The following is a 20,257-nucleotide window of genomic DNA, read 5'->3' on the forward strand; positions in this document are numbered from 1 at the left end:
CTATAGTTCATAAGACACAGCTATCTTTGTATATAATGCTACACGGTAATAGCTATATTGTGCTAATCACAACACTATTAGATATCTTCTACCAGCTTTGTATATATGCTCTAGTTGTTGTCAGTTGGTAATGAACATTACATTTGTTATGAGTTGTAGTCGTGACATGATTTGTGATGTGGTGACACATGTACTGTAGATAGGTGAGTAACAAATGAATATTATCTGTATTACTATAGCTTAAAATGAAGCAATTCTATTAAGTCATGACAAAACTGTAAGTGGTGATTATTTACTTAGTACTCTTTTCAGATCAATGTACGCATAGGCGGTGGAGACGGGGGGCCATTGCCCCTCCACTTTTATGGAACACTGTTTGCAAGAAAAGATCGAGATACTCTAATAGAACAGTCATGATCTGGATACTCTAATAGAGCAGTCACAGTATTCAGAGAAGCAGTGTAGCAAGTTACTTAGCTACTTATGTGTAATTATTAATAAGGAGATATAATTGGTGGAGAGCAGCTATTGTCAGCTGTGACCATTTTTTTTTTGCATGGTCTTCAACTTATAGCTGGCCTGGCCAATGGCGGATCCAGGATGGGGCATTTGGGGCAAATGCCCCCCCCCCCCCCCCCCCCCCTCTCCTCCTTGTGGAGGAACCAGCCATGCTTCTGATTAAAACAGCTAGTAAGTTTTATGTCAGGCCAACCAAGATCAGTTTAAAACTTACAAAAATATGCACATTTTACTAGCATTTATTACAAATTCACCTGAGACCAAAGCGAAACGGAAGTCAAACTAACTGTAAAATAGTCACCCAGCACCTTCGTGCGTACTAAGCGCCTCTAAAAATAATTATCGTGTTGCTGTTATTTAAGACATTCAGAGCCTTTTAAACAGTTTTAAGACTTCACAACCATCTGAAAAGGCCAAAATGGCAAATATCAACAGTGAGACACCACTAAGAGGTGATTATTTGCTGCTTTTTTGCAGCACTGAACTATAGAAAATATGGTTCTCCCCATGCATGCAACCACCTACAACTTACCCTATTTGTGCCCCTCCCCTAGCCAGCTCCTGGATCCGCCCCTGCTGGCCCCCTCACTCTTTGGCCTGCTCCACCGCCCCTGAATGTACGAGCTGTAAGCAATTACATGTAGCTATAGTGGAATGAAGAAATTCTATATATACAAGTTTAAGTACAGATTTTTTTTCTGGTACATTAATCATTATCCCAATAACCTACACAATAGAATGTCAAAACCTTGACACTCACTACACTATCAATGAAGACAGCCCAGGTGGTTTTTTTTAATCCCTAGAAACTCGCAATCTAGACAAGTGCTCAAATACATAACAATTTTTTCAACTTTATTGTGATTTTTATTATGAATGTTACAATCATTTATTAATTAACACACTATGCATTTGTGAATGTAATTGGATTTTTATTAAGCACACAGCTGCTAAAATGATTAATGTTATCTTGCAGCAGCAACTATTTACAATTAAGCAACTCTCTTGAAAGTGTCCAATCCAAACAGACCAGGAAATGCAAATCCAGGACTTTTCCCTGTCTTGTCATCGATCTTCTCAAAATATAACCACTGATTGTTGGCAGCAGATACTTCATATGATACACAAGGCAACAGAGGAGGTTCTTTGATTTGAAAAAGAAGGTCATCATAGTAGGATATAAAAAGAGCAACAGTTGGAGATGTTTGTACAGCCAACTGATCTTCATACTGAAATATACTAAAGTTTGCTAGCCCTGATTGATCTATATATGTTCCAATATATGCTTCTGGGTTAGGTGGAGCAGGATACTGCAATGAATGGAAAACATATCCATGACAGTACCTAGCACAGCTATACAATAGGTTATATTACAGAGTTAGACCATGTAGCAGGATATACGTATGGGGAAAGGGAACAATTTTTGAAAATTTACAATTATTATTCATGAATTTTTCCCTCAAAATATTTTCTCAATACACTTGCTGTATCTAAATGGAATTATTTAAACAAACACTCTGAACTCTAGCAGATCAATACTATCATCTTGAATCATACAATACGATAGTACCGTATAGTGTGGACCACAAAGGAGTAGGCGTGGTCCATGAAAATTAACATCACCAAAAAAACCAGCCTCAATTTTCCCTGATGATAATGAGGCAGTATTGGTTAGGTAAAACTAAGCCCAAACAAGCCTTCAGAAAGCTTTCAACAAGTTGCTATGGAATTTTAAAAAATTTAACAGGAATTTTAAAAAATTTAACAGAATTTTTTTCTGACAAACTGCCTGCCTGGACCGACCGACCGACCGACCGACCGACCGACCGACCGACCGACCGACCGACCGACCGACCGACCGACCGACCGACCGATACCTTCAGACAAGCGTAACTCGACAATGGCTAAGGCTACGGGCTTGATTTTTCCACTGTTCGGTGTTTCTTCAGCTTGAGAGGTGCCTTTTGGCATACCGCAGTACGTACAATGCATTCTTCATGGACTTACCAGTGTCCTTCTTTGTGTCCCATTCATCTTTGCTGACAGCGAAAAGTGTTGATTTGGCAGTAGCACATGATGGTTTCACTTTGTAATAGAAGTCTTTCCTATTTTGTAAAGGATCTATGGTACTTTCATAGTGGCTATTTTGATTGCAGAGGTGCTTTTCGAACAGTTCTTGATTCGAAATGCTGTGTAATGGGTTGAACATCAGTGCTGGTCACTGTAAAGCTTCAATAACAATAGCATACATAGCTGACAATGAAGTGCAATGGATGCTTCACTTTTCAGATGATAATTTGAGCACACAACACCATTTCAGATGTGGTATGCATGAGGTCACCACTCATAACAATTATTTACAAAATGAAGTGAACAAACAAACACACAAAATATTTGGAATTTTCAACTGGAGTAGGGACCATAGCACATCATTAAAAAGTACTGAAACAAGTTGGAGTAGTACATGATATTAAATCACAATAAAACAATAAGAAGTGTTATATCCCTACTGTGCATTTCCGTTATGAGCACAGTAGGGATATATATAACACTTCTTATTGCTTTACTGTAATTTAATATCATGGACTACTCCAACTTGTTTCCGTACTTTTTATCGATGTGCTATGGTCCCTAATGTAGTTGAAAATGTTTTGCGTACTTGTTGTCACTATAAATAGTGCAGTAAAGGTGCCTGAAAATGTCAAGCCTTGACACAAAATTGGTTAGAGAACTGTATAATAGTATAATGCCAGAAACTGATATTAATTTTAAAATACCTTACAATACTGAACCTGTAAGTGATACCAACATGATTGTTATAAAACACAGCTGTGTAATTTGACTACTATACCTTGAAAAATTTGCAACAGATAAAGAGCATATAAAGTCAGTGGGCTGGGGCTTGTTTTTACCACATTTCTACTTATTTACAAGCACAATGATTAATGAAAAACAGAAGTTATAATTGTATTGCATATTTTGTTGACCTTTTTGTAATACCCTAATAGAGCAAACATTTTTTTGTAGTATTAGGACTGAATTTCCATTATGGTAGATCTATGAACTTATAAACTATTTAGTACATTCAAGCTAGAATTTTCATTTATAAAGTAGAAATTAAGCAAGGGGAACAATTGTGATATTCAGTGCTTAGACTTTGGGTGTTCAGTATGGAGGTCCCTGGTCTGAAAAATTTTCGACATTTTTTACCCATGGTGACAGCTCTATTAGAATATTTCAATGCCTCAATTTACAGTTGTTTGGTTTTTGCTTTGTAGCTCAGTTATTGTCATTCCTTTCTTTTTTAAATCATTAAAGGCACTGATATATTGGCTAGTCTATGTACACAATGTTGTTCTCATAGGTGGTTTATTTTGTAGCCATGACAAAAGTTCAGATTTTTAAATACAAATAAAGGTTCGTGGCACTGTGGATGTTCATCAGATTTTAGTACATGAACACCTTTATTAGTTTTATTAGTTATTTTTTTGTACTAGATTTTAAGGGAATCAAATTCCACATTTGAGTTTTATAGCATTTTTTTGCAAATTGTGAAAAAAGTATTCTAGGGCTCCCTGTAGCCCCTTAAGAAGAAAAATAAAAAAAGGAAAAATCAAAAGTTTGACTGCCCATATCCCATGATGGTTGGAATAAATTTTCTGTGTGGCCTACTCTACTAAGTGGACAGCTATAATGCAAAACTTGTGTGTTTTGGAGAAGGGACCATGGAGCTACAGCATAGGTGTTTTCTTTCTTCCTATCAATTATACACACAGTGTGACATGTCGGCATTCTTTTAGCTGCACAACACATCATTACATGTGTCTCTATGTGCTTAAAAAAACACTACTGCATAACACCCATCACATGAAAATGTTATATTGAGCTAAAATGTAATAGACATTTACTACTGTGCAACAAAACTGTGTAGGGGGGTAAATTACTACATTATTGTAACACATCTTTACCTTTGGTTGAAGACCAGTCAAAACAGGAACAAATGCTTTGACAAGTATATCATATGGGTAACTTAGAATATTAACTAATGAGGGAGTTCCACTGATCAAAATAACATAACCTAAATGGAAACAAAATACAATTATGTTAGCTACACATTTTCGGTGTGTCACAAATGTTTACAAGTAAAAAAATGGATGAATTTGACCATCTCCACAGCAATTCATCAAAACTTTACATGTCAAAGTTTTAGAATTAGTGCATTCTCTTATACAGCACTGAAACTAATAAACGTGTGGCTGGAGATTCCACAATTAATTAACCCAAAGATCCTGTGATTTGCTATCTAAGAGAAGAAAGAATGTTACCACAAGGTCCAAGGATTACTAAATTCCGTGTATTTTAAAGTCTGTGTGAAGGCGTTACTGAAATGTCCAAAGTAAGAAAAACTTGACATATAAAATGTACGGTTTACACGGCTGCAGCTATATTGAGACAAACTGTTCTACAACAGTTCATGGATGAAATCATCACTCACACTTGAAAAAGAAACACTATGGAGAATTGCTTTGGCATGTTCAATTATCATCTAATAGAAGTCGTTCATTGCCAAACCCATAATATTTCTAGTGTAGGGATAGTTGCTTTTACAAAGTAATGATATGGGCACAATGTGGAAACTATGGAATTAAAAAATCTGAAGCCCTGAGTCTGTAGCGCATGAGCGAAGTGAGAGCGCTACTAAGGGCCTGATGATTTTTAAATTCCATAGACTCCACATTGTGCCAGTATATTAACTGCTTTAGACTCTATTTTACATTGCAATGTCACCACTTCCATGGTTTTTTCTGCTGTAGCATCAGTAAAATTGTCAGGATCTTTTGTGATAATACTAGCGCCATGGCAACCATGCATGCTCAGCCAAGTATCCCCCATAGCTTTAGATGAAATAACTATAGTGTATACAGTAGAGATATAACACTTCTTATTGTTTTACTATTGTGCACTACTCCAGCTTGTTTCAGTGATGTGCTATGGCCCCTACTCTAGTTGAAAATTCCAATTTTTTGTATACTCATTGATATAGTGCCATTGCAAATTTGACCTTTGATGATCTTTGCAGCCACTTTTGTACTGAAAATTTGTTATTTTGGTCTTTATCTCCCTACGGTATTATTTTACACTGTTAAAACATGGTCAAATCTTATTCTAAGAAACAACTTAATTTTTACTTGAAGTCAATAGCTCTTTCCACTCTAAAGTTAATAATGTTATGATCATTTTTATTAACCTGCCCTTTCTATTGCATTGTTACTATTATGAATAGTATACACTTGACATGCATAACATTATTTTCAGTGGGGAATGTTTAAGTCTACAAGTCATACATCATAAACCTAAACACATGCATACAGTCTGACACCACATGCGTCAACTTTATGTAGGCAGTGATTCAGTGAAGCAAACAAATAAATGTGACCCAGTCTGGGAAAATTGGTCTTATCACCTATTTTAAAGTATTGAGAAGTGCCGGTTTTAAGTATTCAGTGTTTGTAGCTCACCAATGTTTGAAGTTATGTGTACCAAATTTTCACATGTTTTGCACCAATTTCTTACATACCTTCAAGAGCATCCACTGTAAACGTAGCCAACAGCTAAGTCTCCAACCATTTTAAATAGCTAAACTTTAACTTGATGTTGACTATACCAGGCGAGCTCCAAAAGGGGTATGTGGCAGGGGCCAAAGAAAAACAAGAGGCTGTTTAAAAAATTAAAGAGGAAGGGATGGATTAGGCCAAGTTGTGGGCCATTCAGGTCTCAAAACTGGCTACAATGAAAGACATTTACAGCACAGGTCTTTATTCAACACCATGGAGCTGCTCAGCCACCTACAGACTGGCCATAACTCCATTAGAGTCCCAGACCGCTCATACAGATCACCACTGTTATTGGGAAAAGCAGCAGACCACTCAAGTCTATATAGCTGATTTGATCATGAAATTTGATAGTTGATTCATGTAGCTTTGTGTTCTTGGAGAAATATCAAATCTGCTGCGTGGGCAATAAGACTGGTTTTCCCAGACTGAGTCACAAAATTGATATGTAATTAAGCTGTGATGAATACAGCATAAAATGTATTATGCATACTTAGTTGAAGCTCAGGGAGGAATGTCATAAAGCCACTGTATCCAGAAAGTTGACTACCTTTGCTACGAACAAGGTATGAATCTTGAAATAGCATCTCCCAAGGTGTTCCCCACACAGTAACACCATCATAATCCAGAAATGCTGCATGAATGACAATGATGTACAGTATGTAAGTTTCTACATTGGATGCAAATCATAGGAAACTATTTTAAGAAATAGATTGTTCCATTTTGCACACAGATACAAAATTACAGATTATATACAATATTAGTATGTATAATATGTACAGGTCAATACAGCATCTTTAACTTAAGAAATTCACTGTTAGTGTGTATGACAGTATGTCAGCATGATACTTTATTTATACTGGTTTATTCTCAACACTCCATCACCTACCTGGTAACGACATTTGCTTCACTGATTCAGCACTTAGAATACCACCATCTTGTCCAAATGAATTAAAGAATTGTGCAAGCTAAAGGCAGTGCATAAAGATCAGATAGTAGCTACAGCTACACTGAAATTGTAAAGGTTACATAGTCTATGTGTACCTTCATCAGATCATTCACAGTAGAGTACATTTGTCCAGCAGGTGCTGCCCATCCCAAGTCATAAAGAGGTGCTTCACTACCATCAATATTATAGCCAGTAGCCAATCTTGCTTTAACACTGAAAATTGTACAGCAGTTTGTATATAATACAAAATAAGAAATCTGTCAATAGGTAATTTAAAAAAAATACATAATGAGGTGTCTGTTTGCAGTTATCAGTCTTTAACCTTCAGCCTGCAAAGCGTAAAGTACTTACTATACATCGATTATACAATAATTGAATTCAGATGCTGGAAATTACAGATAACCTATACACCTCGTGTAGCTGTTACTTTACACAACTACATAACATGACTTGTCAGATAGTCTCTAGTCACAGGATTATTATACACATAAATTGAACATTGTACTTTTATGCAGTATTCAACTATCATATAACACTCATTAAATTATTCCCAAAACTATGCTACAACTCTTTCAACCAATTATTGTGCTAAATCATCCACATTGATGTTTCAGCTTTTAAATAATTGCTATAATCAGGGGTGGATTTAGAGGTTTTCTAAGGTTTCTAGAAGCTGGTCAAGTACATTCACACAAGAGTTTGCATATAGAGTAGTCAACTACCCTAATAGAACAGTCACATTTTGTATTTTTTAAGTTAAATCTAAAATAATTATTGTATCTCACAGTGTTTAAGACTGAAAATTTTCCTGGGAGCATGCCCCAGACCTCTGAATGGCATCCATACCTACTTCTGAATCTGTGCCAGCAGAAGCAAGCATATACGTAAGCAGCCTATAACAACTATCAACCATGTGATTAAAACGACAGCTGCTTTAAAGATTTTTAGGTGAAACTGGTTACCATACTTAATCTCAGAAGTAACAAAATCATTATTTTCTAGCTGCTGAATGAACAGATTGCATTATATGATGCTTTTAAATTAATTAATTAATTAATTCATGGGATACTAATGATACAATTCATGTACCTGTCAGTGATTTTAAATCCAGTGCTGGTCATTTTCAGTGGTGCCAGAATGTTCTTCTCCACGTATTCCTCATAAGTAATGGGTGAATTTACTCTGTGCATTAGGCAGCGTGCCAGCAAAGCAAATGCTAAATTGCTACAAAGATAAATAGAAGTAGATATACAACGCCATAATCTGGACATATTAAACTTGTTCAATTTTGTGTTTAACTGACAAGCACGTTGGTGTTTACATTCTCAATAACACCAGCTGCCGTATTACAGCAGGGTCACATGCATGTACATACAGTATACATGCCCAGTATATTATGTATGTATATACAAAATCCAAGACCTAAAACTCAATAGGTGGTGTACATTTGTGAATGTATGAATACAAACTATTATATTTTAGCATACAGGAGTGAAGCATGCAGGCTGGAAACTTCATACACTACTTTAGTTGCTATTGATATATCTAATTATTGTAGTTATGTACTTTTACTATTGCTAAGCATGCAAAATTTGTTTGCCAGCATTATAAGATAAAGGTTTACCTATTTTGGTCTGCCACTACAGTAAACACTGATACTACAGTACCAGCACAAAACTGCTATATTGGACTTGCATGGGTGGAGAGATATTGTGGGACTGAGGGGTCTAAGAGAATAAAACTTGGCAAAGTTATATAACTTAAAAGTCGACATATATACTCTAACAGAACAGTCAAATGAATTTAAAAGTGCACATGAAAATGTACAGTAAAATCTTTTTATGTAATAGCATTGAACCACTTAACTCTTAATCTATATACGTATGTGACTGGGCCTGTGAAAACAAGGCACAAGGGCACATAAATTTGCCTCAACTTTTAGCTTTCATGGCTCATAACTTTTGGTACTGCATTTGGACAATGAAAGTATTTTTCAAATCCATCCTGTAAAGTTATGGTATTAACAGTACTTCACCTGTAAGATGGTCTAGTCCATGATGTCATCACAAGATATTGATCCTTCAGTCTTGCTATTATATCATCAGTAGTGGTTGGACACAAATTGCCACTGAGATCACCAAAACAAGGTGGCTGGTCTGGTAGTCCAGAAAGTTCTGCTACCATTTGTCTACATAAGGAATGAGAGATGAGTATTGCCATGATACATACATATGCACAAGAGAAATGCATACACATAACTATGCATACCATAATTTACTTTTTTGTTGTTGTAAACTAATTTTCGTATGCAAAACTTGTATATACAAATTTCTTACATGAATTTTTTTTTACATAAGATTGAACTACTCTAATAAAGCAGTCATTCCCATAAATCATATAAAAATATTTAGCAATTTTTTTATCATGAAAATTTTTTGCACAAATTTTTTGCACGAAAATAAAGCGAATTACGGTACTTTGTGATACCTGTACAACAGACAATAGAAATATGGAATGGTTTGTAAAATTGATAGTTACCTTAGAGTGACAACATTTTTAATACTGTAAGAATTTTTAATTGAAAATGAAGGGCAGTAGTCAGTGAGGGGATCATCCAGAGACTTGACATGTCCTGCTTCTAACAAGTGGAATAGTGTCAGAACCTGTATGGTGGGTAATTAAATTATAAGATAAGGAACTGACTGAAATGTGCATTATGCAAAAGTACATAATTATTATAGCACATATCAGTGGCGGATACAGAGGGGTACAGGGTGCACGTACCCCTTCTCCCTCCACTTCCCAATAATATCTCAAGACACTGTAATAGAGCACTCTGTCAGATACTCTAATAGAACAGTCACTGCATGTAACACTATTAAGAATCCTCTATCGTTATTTCTGAGTATGAAAACTTGCATCTGCAACACCAACCTATGGACACACTATTATAGCATTCCAGGAATTTGGTCTTTTCCACATGACAATTTACTTTAGGCTCATCATGACTGTCACTACATGGTCCTTTCAGCTCTTGATCAATGCTGACTACTTAAAAAATTATTATGTATTATGATTTAGATATTAGTGCTTAAAAATGAAACATATAAAATGCCTTTAACATCTAGGGGAAGCACCCACCAGACCCCCTGCTTTGTATAGCTACCTACTACCCTGGTCATGGTGCATACCCCTTGTCAAACCCTTGATTCACTTGTGCACATTATGTTATAGTTAAAGCACCGCCGCACGTGTGTATGGAAAATACAGCACAAGGGGGCATGTTGAGAGGTTAATACAGCACTAGGCGAAGCCAAGTGCTGTATTTGCCTCGAGACATCCCCCGAGTGCTGTATTGTTCATACACACAAGCATAGGCAGTGCTTTAACTGTTATATTGTACTTCCTGGTTGTCTGGCTCGGAGCGATTTTCTCTAGTACTCAAACTGCTGCGACTTTCGATGATCACGATATCAGTAAGTGTTTAACTAATCTATTTCTAGTCGTACAACAAACTAATAGGATTAGTTTGGCTAGTTTTAGTGATTTACAATGTCACGCACGTGATCAATTGTGCTGTCTTAGTGGAGTCGTGTTTAAAAAGCTTCGTAATCAGATGATCGGTAAGTGTTTATACAATCTATTCCTAGCCGTAGAACGAACTCATACAGTAGGATTAGTTTGGCTAGTTCAGCGATTTACAGTGTGTTGTTCACGTAACATTCCTTAAATAAATTCTCCTCATAACTGTACTGTATTTGCCCAAGTGTGCTGTATTTTCCCAATTAAGCGCATAACTGTACTGTATGACTCATACAGTACAGTTATACAGTTGATTAGTACTAAAAACTCATGGGTTGCTTTCCTCCAGCTGTACAAAACCTATTGTTATGGACTAAACATCACATTTGTTTGTCCTTATGTACCTCTTGTAATGTAAAATCCTTCCCAACACTGTCTCTAAGAACATTAAAAAGCCTTCTACATCATCATTGGTAGTGCTGGATCTAGGATGTTCCTGGGGCAAATTATGCTGTGCATGGAAGCAGCGCCTCCACTCTCTTGCCTTTATGTTGGCAAACAATGCTACTATATGGACAATATGATACGTGGCATTGCTTTGATCCTCCCACGTAAAGTACAATAATTATAGCTTAATAGGAACATACTTTATATAAATAGATATGTAGGTTTTAAGTTCCAATAACTTGTTTAAAATAATTTCTGACTCATACATGTATGTTCCAAAATGATATTAAAGCCTATAATACATCTTGCAACAAGCTCTCAATTTCTTTATTAAAATGCAACTTCATATTACTAGTGCTTACATTGCTACAGTATACATTTCAGATATTAAATTCATGATACTGTATTACTGTTTGATTGACTATTTAGAAATACAAGTATCTGTTCTTGAAAATTTAATAAAAAGTAGGTTAGCTACTAGCTAAAAAAATGGACACAAAAATTAATGTAAATATAAAGATACATTTTAAGGCTCATAATTGTGTCTGGTGAGTAGACCTACATCCAATATGCCAGTATAATAAAAAGCATGATAGGCTGGAGTGGCATATTAGGTGGATATTTCAAACTATGGAGCTTAATTCTCAGAAATTAGATCAATACTCCCTAATAGAGCAGTCAACAGAAACTGCAATAGAAGTGCAAGCATGTAGCTATTTAGATCTATACTTTCTAATTGAAATACTCTAATAGAGCATTCACTAATAAAATGTTCTAGTAAAAAATTTTAGGGGCATAAAATGGGAACACTGAAGAGCATAATAGGCAAGAATTTTGGGAAAATCCTGATAGCATTTTGGGCAAACTTTTGAGCATATTTGACTCATGATCATGCCTACTGGTGAGCATATCATAAGTATGTACATAATGGTTAAAAGCAATCCGACACTTCCTATACTAAAGTGCCAAACTATCTTTTGAATTGTATCATACTAACCATACAATACACAGCATTGCTTCGTACATGTAACCACATATCTAAATACTTGCTATATACTGTACTGAGCTCAACTATGTTAACATTTACATGTTTACATCAAGACTCATGGTAGAGATTTGTGTGGCCAATAAAGAAAGAAGTAAAAGTGCATGATGAAATAAAATTTTAAAAAGCCTGCATGATCACTTATTTACATGTAACAATGGTTTTACAGTCTTCATTGTAATTCACATGTCTTTTACCATTTTAAAACTGACATACAACAGGCTTTCAACTTGATACTATTATTGATACAGATAAATCTTGTATCCATAGATGATATGTACATGCATGCATGTATTCAAGAGAATCGGAATAGATAGATTATAACTGAAAAAAAAAATTATACTATATAATAATATAGTATGTAGTTCAAGTGATTTTAAATAGTGCATAATATAACTCATATTGCTCCATATCATAACAAAGCATTGTCAATGTGTTACAATAGCTATTACTGCACTTACCACAAACACTTTAGAGATACTCCCAACACGGAATATAGTGTCACTATCTGGTGTACGAGCAGATTTGGATTTTTTGTCAACCACACCATATCCAATATTCAGTATTGTTTCACCTCGATATGCTACAGCAGCTGCTAACCCCGGCTGTATAAAAGCAAAAATATCATGACCGTATATGTATGCTGACAGCATGATTGACAGTTACTTATACGTTATAGTACATGGTACATATTACAAGCACCTGTATCAGATTAGTCTCATATGGCAAGACTCTATTGTTGTCATGGTACTAGTATAATTATAGGATGCTGTCAATGCCTACTGATTCAGAAATAGTATGCAGCATCATGTCATAATCTCACTCATTAATAAAAATCTCACAAAACACACCCTCAGGGATGAAATTTTGACCATTCATCAAGCCAAAGTCATGTGACTAGTATCAATTATTTGTAGCTTACTAGTGTCTGAATAGAAATTAACCACTTCATCTGCAGAACCTCCCTTGGGGTAGGACACCTCCTATTCACACATTTATAGCCCAATTAATATTGGAATTATGCACGATTTTGAAAAGTACAAATGCAATTTGTTGTCATGCCTACAGGGTAATCTGCTCAACGGAATATCTTGAAAATCAGTCTGTACATTAAGTAGGCCCCGGCTGATTATGCCAGCATAATTTGTGACCGGATTTGCGAAAATGGGTCTTCCACACACATCCAATTTACCAACTTTGATGATTCATAACTTCAGGTTGGAAAAGGGCATTACCTTGAAATTTGGTCAGTGGTGCACACCAACATAGCTTAATTGATGGAGAAAACTTCAGGTTTAGATATTACTCGAACACTGAATTATGGTCCTCCAAGTTATTATAATCGGATGTGTGTGGAAGACCTCTTTTCGCAAATCCGATCACATTTAAAGCATAATAGGTGACCAAAAGCTAGCATCAAGCATAATGCCAGCATAATAGGGATGATATTTGAAAATTTAATTAAAATGTGCAGTACATGCACCTGAAAGAAAGCAAATAATCACTGCCAATAGTATTATTAGTGCATTTCATATTTAAAAACACGTAATATAACTTATTAAACCGTTTCTTTGTTGGTTATTCACACTTTGCAGAAATAAGATCGAGATACTCTAATAGAGCAGTCACTTACTCTAATACAGCAGTCAGGAAAGGCTGATATACTCTAATAAAACAGTCAGTTCTAGAGCATAATCTTGATTTTGAAAGCATAATTTTGAGCATAATAGGCTTAATTTTTGAGCAATGCTCAAAAGCATAATAGGTAAAATTTTGGGCATAATAGGCCAGGGCCTAACATGAAGTTACTATCATAGTACAAACCTTTTGTAGTTAGAAAGTACATAGTGGCTATTTGTCCAGTTTCAGACGTCGATTTATACAGGCTATTCATCTTGCTCTCACTTATCATAACTCAAGTATCAAGCAAACTACAATAGTTGCATGAAGGTAAGTTTTTGGTGAGTTCGAGGTGAGCTAGGGTTGGAGCGAGTAAAGCAAACACATGTGAAAAAAGCGTGATCGAGATACTCTAATAGAACAGTCACTGAGAAATTAAAAAATGTGCAAAACATTGGAAAAATTCTCCAGATTTTGAACCAGAGACCTCCACATCTATATACCCAAGCTATTTACCACTCTGCCACTGCTGTCAGTTACTCACCTTACTTAATTTCTATCTTATAAATGAAAGTTCTGGTATAGTAAACTAGAATGATAACTTAAGGAAAATAAATTACAGGAACTTACATATTTAAAACAGTTGTACATAACTTACAAAAACAATGATATAGAGAGTTGCAACTTGCAGCATTGTGTTCGCCATGAATAGGGGAATGTATTGCTGAGTAAGGTTTTCCTGGTATCACCTTCCTTAACTACATACAGAGATGAAATCACTAAAGAAAGATCGATCGTGTACGATCATTTCGACGTGCTGTAAACAAATGTACATAACTCATCACCTATCCATTAGTCTACTGCAATGAAACAAAGATTTTTGAACTTCTTTAGAGCAGGTGAATAAGATGATATCCATGATATAACCTATTCTTAACAAAGAGAAAAACATTTTTATGGGAATACGCAAGTATTTTATTCATCGTAATTAATGGTTTTATACTGTGAATTTAGGCTTGTGCCATTGTGCCAGGTTTTCGCAGATTTGGTCACATAGAGAATTTGTCAAAAATTCTTTTGTTAAATTATAATGTGTATGGTAAGGTCTAGTGATTCTGATATTCTGCTATCAACATTATTTTTCAGTTGTATAAGAAACACATGGCTATAGCTAACGTATCACATTGTACATTATAGCTAACGCATCACATTGTACATTCGACTTGTGTTTGTAAGTTGCACATGGAAGCAATAGCAATTATACAGACTATCTACAATAGTTCACTTGATGTTAAGCAATCACATCCTGTATCAGTAGGTTTGAACCAGAGTATGATCAAAATTAAAAAGTATACCACATGAATACTTTTTTTTGAAAACTTACTGTAGTTTCGAATTCCTGGCCTTATGTCTATACATATTTACAATGCCATGAGTACTCACCACACTTGTCTCATTGATTATCAGTTTCGCCATAGAACTGAGGTTAGTGAGGACATCAGTAATCTTATCAGGTAGTGGTGATGGTAGTGGTACTGGCTCAGGATGGTATGGGCAGAACATCGGTGGATCAGCTACTTGTTTCTTTGTTTTTAAAACACTACTCAAGGTAATTGTCTCTGATAAGCCCTGTAAAATAAAACACAAAGTGTCTACGTTTATGTAGGTACTGTTCACTGCATAACCAAGAATTGCTTTTGGCTTATACCTGAGTTATATCATAAAGTAGGTGATACAGTACTGTATATTTGGGATCATGGAGGTTTGCAGTTTCCCACAAAAATATATACCTTCATGGAACCTTGGCAGTATTGGCTACTGTAGGTACAATCAAGCCCAAATGTGCATTCAGTATGACAGGGGGATGTAACTTCACAACCCCAAATAATAAGCACAATACATTGTAAATCAAAGTTATATGATTGTCTAAATGTTCGGTCCAGCCACTAGACATACATGATCATAAAAACTTAGGTGATACGAGAATTCATCTAGGGTAGAGCATTCAACTATTTCATTCGTTAAATTGTTCCAATCAATAATGGATGTGTAGTAACATGTCATAGTGTAGCCCTGCTTCTTTCGTGAGCCACGCTCACTCATGTAAACTACTGTCTGTAGGCATATGCCATGCCCACTTATCAGTCTGTAGGTATGCACGAACCACTTCTGTTATTGTTTGCAGGATTATGTAGAGCCACATCCACTAATCAGTTGTTATTGTATGAGTCATAATCTAGTATATAGTATTGTGATTAACTTTATAATATTATTGTAACTGGTTTTGTGAAAAGCAGGCTATTTAGTGGTCATGAGCTTGCAAAAAAAGGTTTACAAACAAGTATAAGAAAAATTTGGGAATTTTATATTAGAGTAGGGACAGTGTATAGTGCTCCAATAAAAAGTACTGAAACAAGTTGAATTGGAGTAGTACGTAATGTCCAAATACTGTACTGTAAAACAATAAGAAGTGAGTATCCCTACTGTGAATTCCTAATTTTTCTTATACTTGTAAGGTACGGGCTTGATTTTTTCACTGCTTTATAAAAATAGCATATGGCGATGGTCAGCCACAGGGACGTGTTGCTGCAAATTGACCTCTTGTGCTGCCAGTAAAAGAAACAGGACATAAAGGAGGGCATAGGTAAGTCCATAATGTGTGTACTACAGTATATGTACTACAGTATGCCAAAAGACACCTGTCAGGGTGATGGGAGATGTCGATATTTCCATAGTGACTGGATTAATTCCAAAGGCTCTTCTTACGCTGTTCTTCATTTATAATGCTGTGTAACAGACTGATCATGCCAGTAAACGAAGTTTAATGGCCATTTCACTAGTAATTGATGGTTTGGGCATGTGTTCAGATGCAAATCTAATAGATTATATTCACTGCCAAAAACATTCTAACTAAAACATAGCTACCATCACACAGCCTATTAAATTTACAGTTACAATTTTGGAGACTAATGAAACAGTATCACAAGTCCCCTCACTCAAGTGATTGGTACTAGCTATTAAATCAGAATAAAGTAGCCTTTTCAACTTAAGGCTGCAGAGAATATACCTGATTTGGAGGCAAGTTGGCTTAGTATGCACATAAGTCTGACTCTGTTGCTAAGGCTGTAACATCCTCGATGAATACTATCAACAGCACAATAATTACTGAGGTAGAGTCATAACCAAGGACAGATCCAGGATTTCCCAAAGGGGGGTGCTAAGGTAGGGTATCTAAGAAAAGTGGCAACTACAGTTACAGCTAGTGTAATACAGTGCAAAGCACATTCAGCTACATCTAGCTAAGGGCCTGGATGTTGATGAGTCAGCTGAAATGGTATCAGCCAAACGTGGTATAGCACTGGTCCAGTGTATATCTGTACATTTAATAGACCAGTAAACTCAGACAGTGAGCCTATTCTCCAACTTAGAATCCATTTTTGGCAGAAATATCTCTGTGCCCTGCATACATGCCAAGTGGCTTCAGTATCCCTGACATGTGTTGCACTGTAGCAGATGACTGATGCTATTTTCAGATGAATGAGTTATTAATGGAACCATCAGTGATAAAAAAGATTGACTCAGCTGCAGAGATAATGAATTTCAAGATGGATACAGAAGTGGCAGATAAATTTTAACACTAATAAGTGTGTTTTGCTAAGATTTATGTACAAGGCATTTTCCACTACTAATAAATATACGACTAATCCTTGCATTTGAGTATGCCACTCAAGTCACATCCATAGAATCTGATTCGTAAAATCTAAATGATGCATAGGCGAGTACAAGATGGGTCTAATCAGACTATAGTATCCAGAGCAATGTAACAGCAATGTTGAACAAAAATGATTGGGCCACACTGAAACAGAGAAATAAAATAAATCGTTTATCCCTCCCATGTACAGGTACAATTATACCTTAATTGCCATAATCTGCCAATGTTCTGCAAAAAACTGTTTTGATAATCAGTGGTATAAGTTGTTGGCAGAATAAATCTGAGTGGGTGGTATTGTCTGACGCTGGCAGGAGTGAATTAGCCCCTCATGTTATGAAAAAGACTTCGCAATACTTTACGTACAGAAGTTATATGTAATTACTTCCCCCTAATCTCTTTTCACCTTTATTCTTTCATTGGGTGTAATCAATGTTATGCTGTCTTTCCAATTATGAATCACAATCTCTTCTTGCTCTTTTCATGTACCTTTTCGTTGCCCATGTATGCAATTACATCTACTGTTACAGTAGCTTCTACAACACAGGCGGTGGAGACGAGGGGGCCATGGCCCCCCCACTTTTATGGGACACTGTTTGCAAGAAAAGATCGAGATACTCTAATAGAACAGTCAGGATCTGGATACTCTAATAGAGCAGTCACAGTATTCGGAGAAGCAGTGTAGCAAGCTACTTAGTACGTATGTGTAATTATCATATAATTGGTGGAGAGCACCTATTGTCAGCATGCTGTGACCTTTTTTCTTTTTTTTGGTCTTCAACTTACAATTGGCCAGGCCCCCTCACTCTTTGGACTGCTCCACTGCCCCTGTTCTACAAGCTTTAATTTCTAACTAGCACATAATCAATTTTTAAAAGAAGTGGACTTTTAGCACCCATATGCAGCTAAGACATGAATGTTCTTCAAGAGTAAACACTCCTAAGGAATGGATGGATTGGGGGGAGGTGCAGGCAATGGCCCATGTAAGTGGGATTTTGTAAATATCCACAAGGATGCAATTTGTTCATGCATGGAAAAGTCACTTGGGCAGTGTCGTAAAGTACTACGTAGCTATCTTGTCTCAGCAGAATAAAAACGTTAACATTTAATACATAGCTACAGGTGTAGCTTTCTACAAGCTACTGTGCCAGTGTGTAAGGGAGTAGCTAGTTATGTAGGTCTACAACACAGATTTTTAAATACTGTAACCACAATATTAATACAATATGAATGAAGTTAGACAATATAGCCAACAGATGTTGTATGAAAGCCGAGATGAAAGCATTATATCCACTTATAATGTCTATTCATAAACGTATAAATTATTAGCTGTGTATATAGCTACATGTCTTACCGCATGTAAACTTGACATCACGTAACACAGTAACATCATCGATGTTAAAGAGTATGCCATCGCGTAGTTTCTCTTGAGTGGCTATATATGTAGAAAGACTGGCCTTGCTGCGTTTGAGGAATGCTGTGAGATTCGACGGTGATACCTCGTGTACACTGAGCTATTGTAGAGGTCACGAAATTCACCTTATAACCATGTGTACCGTTATCGTATAATCGAATCAGCTGATGATCAGACCATGCGTTTATCACGAGATAGCTTGAGAGTAGTCATCAGATCGTGTAGTGTAACTTATTAGCTACGTGCCAGCAATTGCTATGATTTCATTTATGCATACAGAATACTTCGACCTTTTCATAAACCAGTGTGGATCTTTAAAAAACTTTGTGTCACATGATCTGTGCGGATTCAGTATTACTGTGCAGAGACTTACAATGACTTGACTAGTAATCCTGCTGCAAGTAATCTTGCTCTAGTGATGCCACACAAACCAAAACTATTTAAGTCCTTTGCCCCTTAGTTACTTTTTTATAAGGTGTCGCCCCAATAAAACTACCTAAGTTAGATTCTTCCAACCATATGGTAAAGCTCATGGGTCTTCTCGTCTTTCAATTATTCTATAGCATCTTCACTACAATTTCAATTTCATAAAGTTTAGTGTAGAGGTAGTTGAGCACTCGTGCAACCTTCATACTTGCCAACAATTAATTGGTGACTGATTACGTTACCAACCAAGAATTGATGTATATAAATATTCCTTCCTCCCAAGAACTGTACCAGAATGGAATAGATTAGATGATGAGATTATTGAGACTGACTGTGTTGAAGAATTTAAGCAAAAATTAGCCAATTCTATGTATATAGTTAAGTAACTTATCGTAATTGTATATATTTTTATAGTTTATTATTGTAATTGTACATATGAAGTGGCATTACAGACAGGATGTTATCCGTAACACGGAACTAATATACTAATAAAAACGGAAATTAACTTGTCTATACAGTCTATAGTGACTAACCTGTCTATACAGTCTATAGTGACTAACCTGTCTATACTGACTAACCTGTCTATACGGTCTATAGTGACTAACCTGTCTATACCGTCTATAGTGACTTACCTGTCTATACTGTCTATAGTGACTAACCTGTCTATACGGTCTATAGTGACTAACCTGTCTATACCGTCTATAGTGACTAACCTGTCTATACTGTCTAGAGTGACTAACCTGTCTATACGGTCTATAGTGACTAACCTGTCTATACAGTCTATTGTGACTAACCTGTCTATACAGTCTATATAGTGACTAACCTGTCTATACAGTCTATAGTGACTAACCTGTCTACACAGTCTATAGTGACTAACCTGTCTATACAGTCTATAGTGACTAACCTGTCTATACAGTCTATATAGTGACTAACCTGTCTATACAGTCTATAGTGACTAACCTGTCTATACATTCTATATAGTGACTAACCTGTC

The 20,257-nt window shown here is 36.0% G+C and overlaps 1 protein-coding gene across 1 annotated transcript; it reads right to left on the bottom strand.

Annotated features, from left to right (window-relative positions):
* Positions 1–1,375: 1,375 nt before the first annotated feature.
* LOC136254007 (putative beta-lactamase-like 1) lies at positions 1,376–18,957 on the bottom strand. Its single transcript, XM_066046646.1, has 11 exons — positions 18,778–18,957; positions 15,158–15,343; positions 12,556–12,699; positions 9,619–9,743; positions 9,116–9,268; positions 8,170–8,304; positions 7,176–7,293; positions 7,021–7,099; positions 6,625–6,765; positions 4,488–4,597; positions 1,376–1,829 (listed from the first exon to the last, which is right to left on the bottom strand). Exons 1-11 carry the CDS (start codon positions 18,835–18,837, stop codon positions 1,512–1,514), a joined length of 1,569 nt encoding a protein of 522 aa, XP_065902718.1. The 5' UTR covers positions 18,838–18,957; the 3' UTR covers positions 1,376–1,511.
* Positions 18,958–20,257: the final 1,300 nt, after the last annotated feature.

The sequence above is a fragment of the Dysidea avara genome, chromosome 4 (assembly GCF_963678975.1).
Source record: "Dysidea avara chromosome 4, odDysAvar1.4, whole genome shotgun sequence".
Taxonomy (NCBI): domain Eukaryota; kingdom Metazoa; phylum Porifera; class Demospongiae; order Dictyoceratida; family Dysideidae; genus Dysidea; species Dysidea avara.

What these genes read in the sequence shown, in the direction of transcription:
- LOC136254007 (XM_066046646.1), bottom strand. Translation starts at nt 18,837, where the DNA reads ATGGCATACTCTTTAACATCGATGATGTTACTGTGTTACGTGATGTCA. An exon ending in TGATGTCAAGTTTACATGCG is followed by an intron (nt 15,344 to 18,777) that starts GTAAGACATGTA and finishes TTTATTTTACAG; the next exon opens with GGCTTATCAGAGACAATTAC. An exon ending in CTGTGAATGATCTGATGAAG is followed by an intron (nt 7,100 to 7,175) that starts GTACACATAGAC and finishes CACTGCCTTTAG; the next exon opens with CTTGCACAATTCTTTAATTC.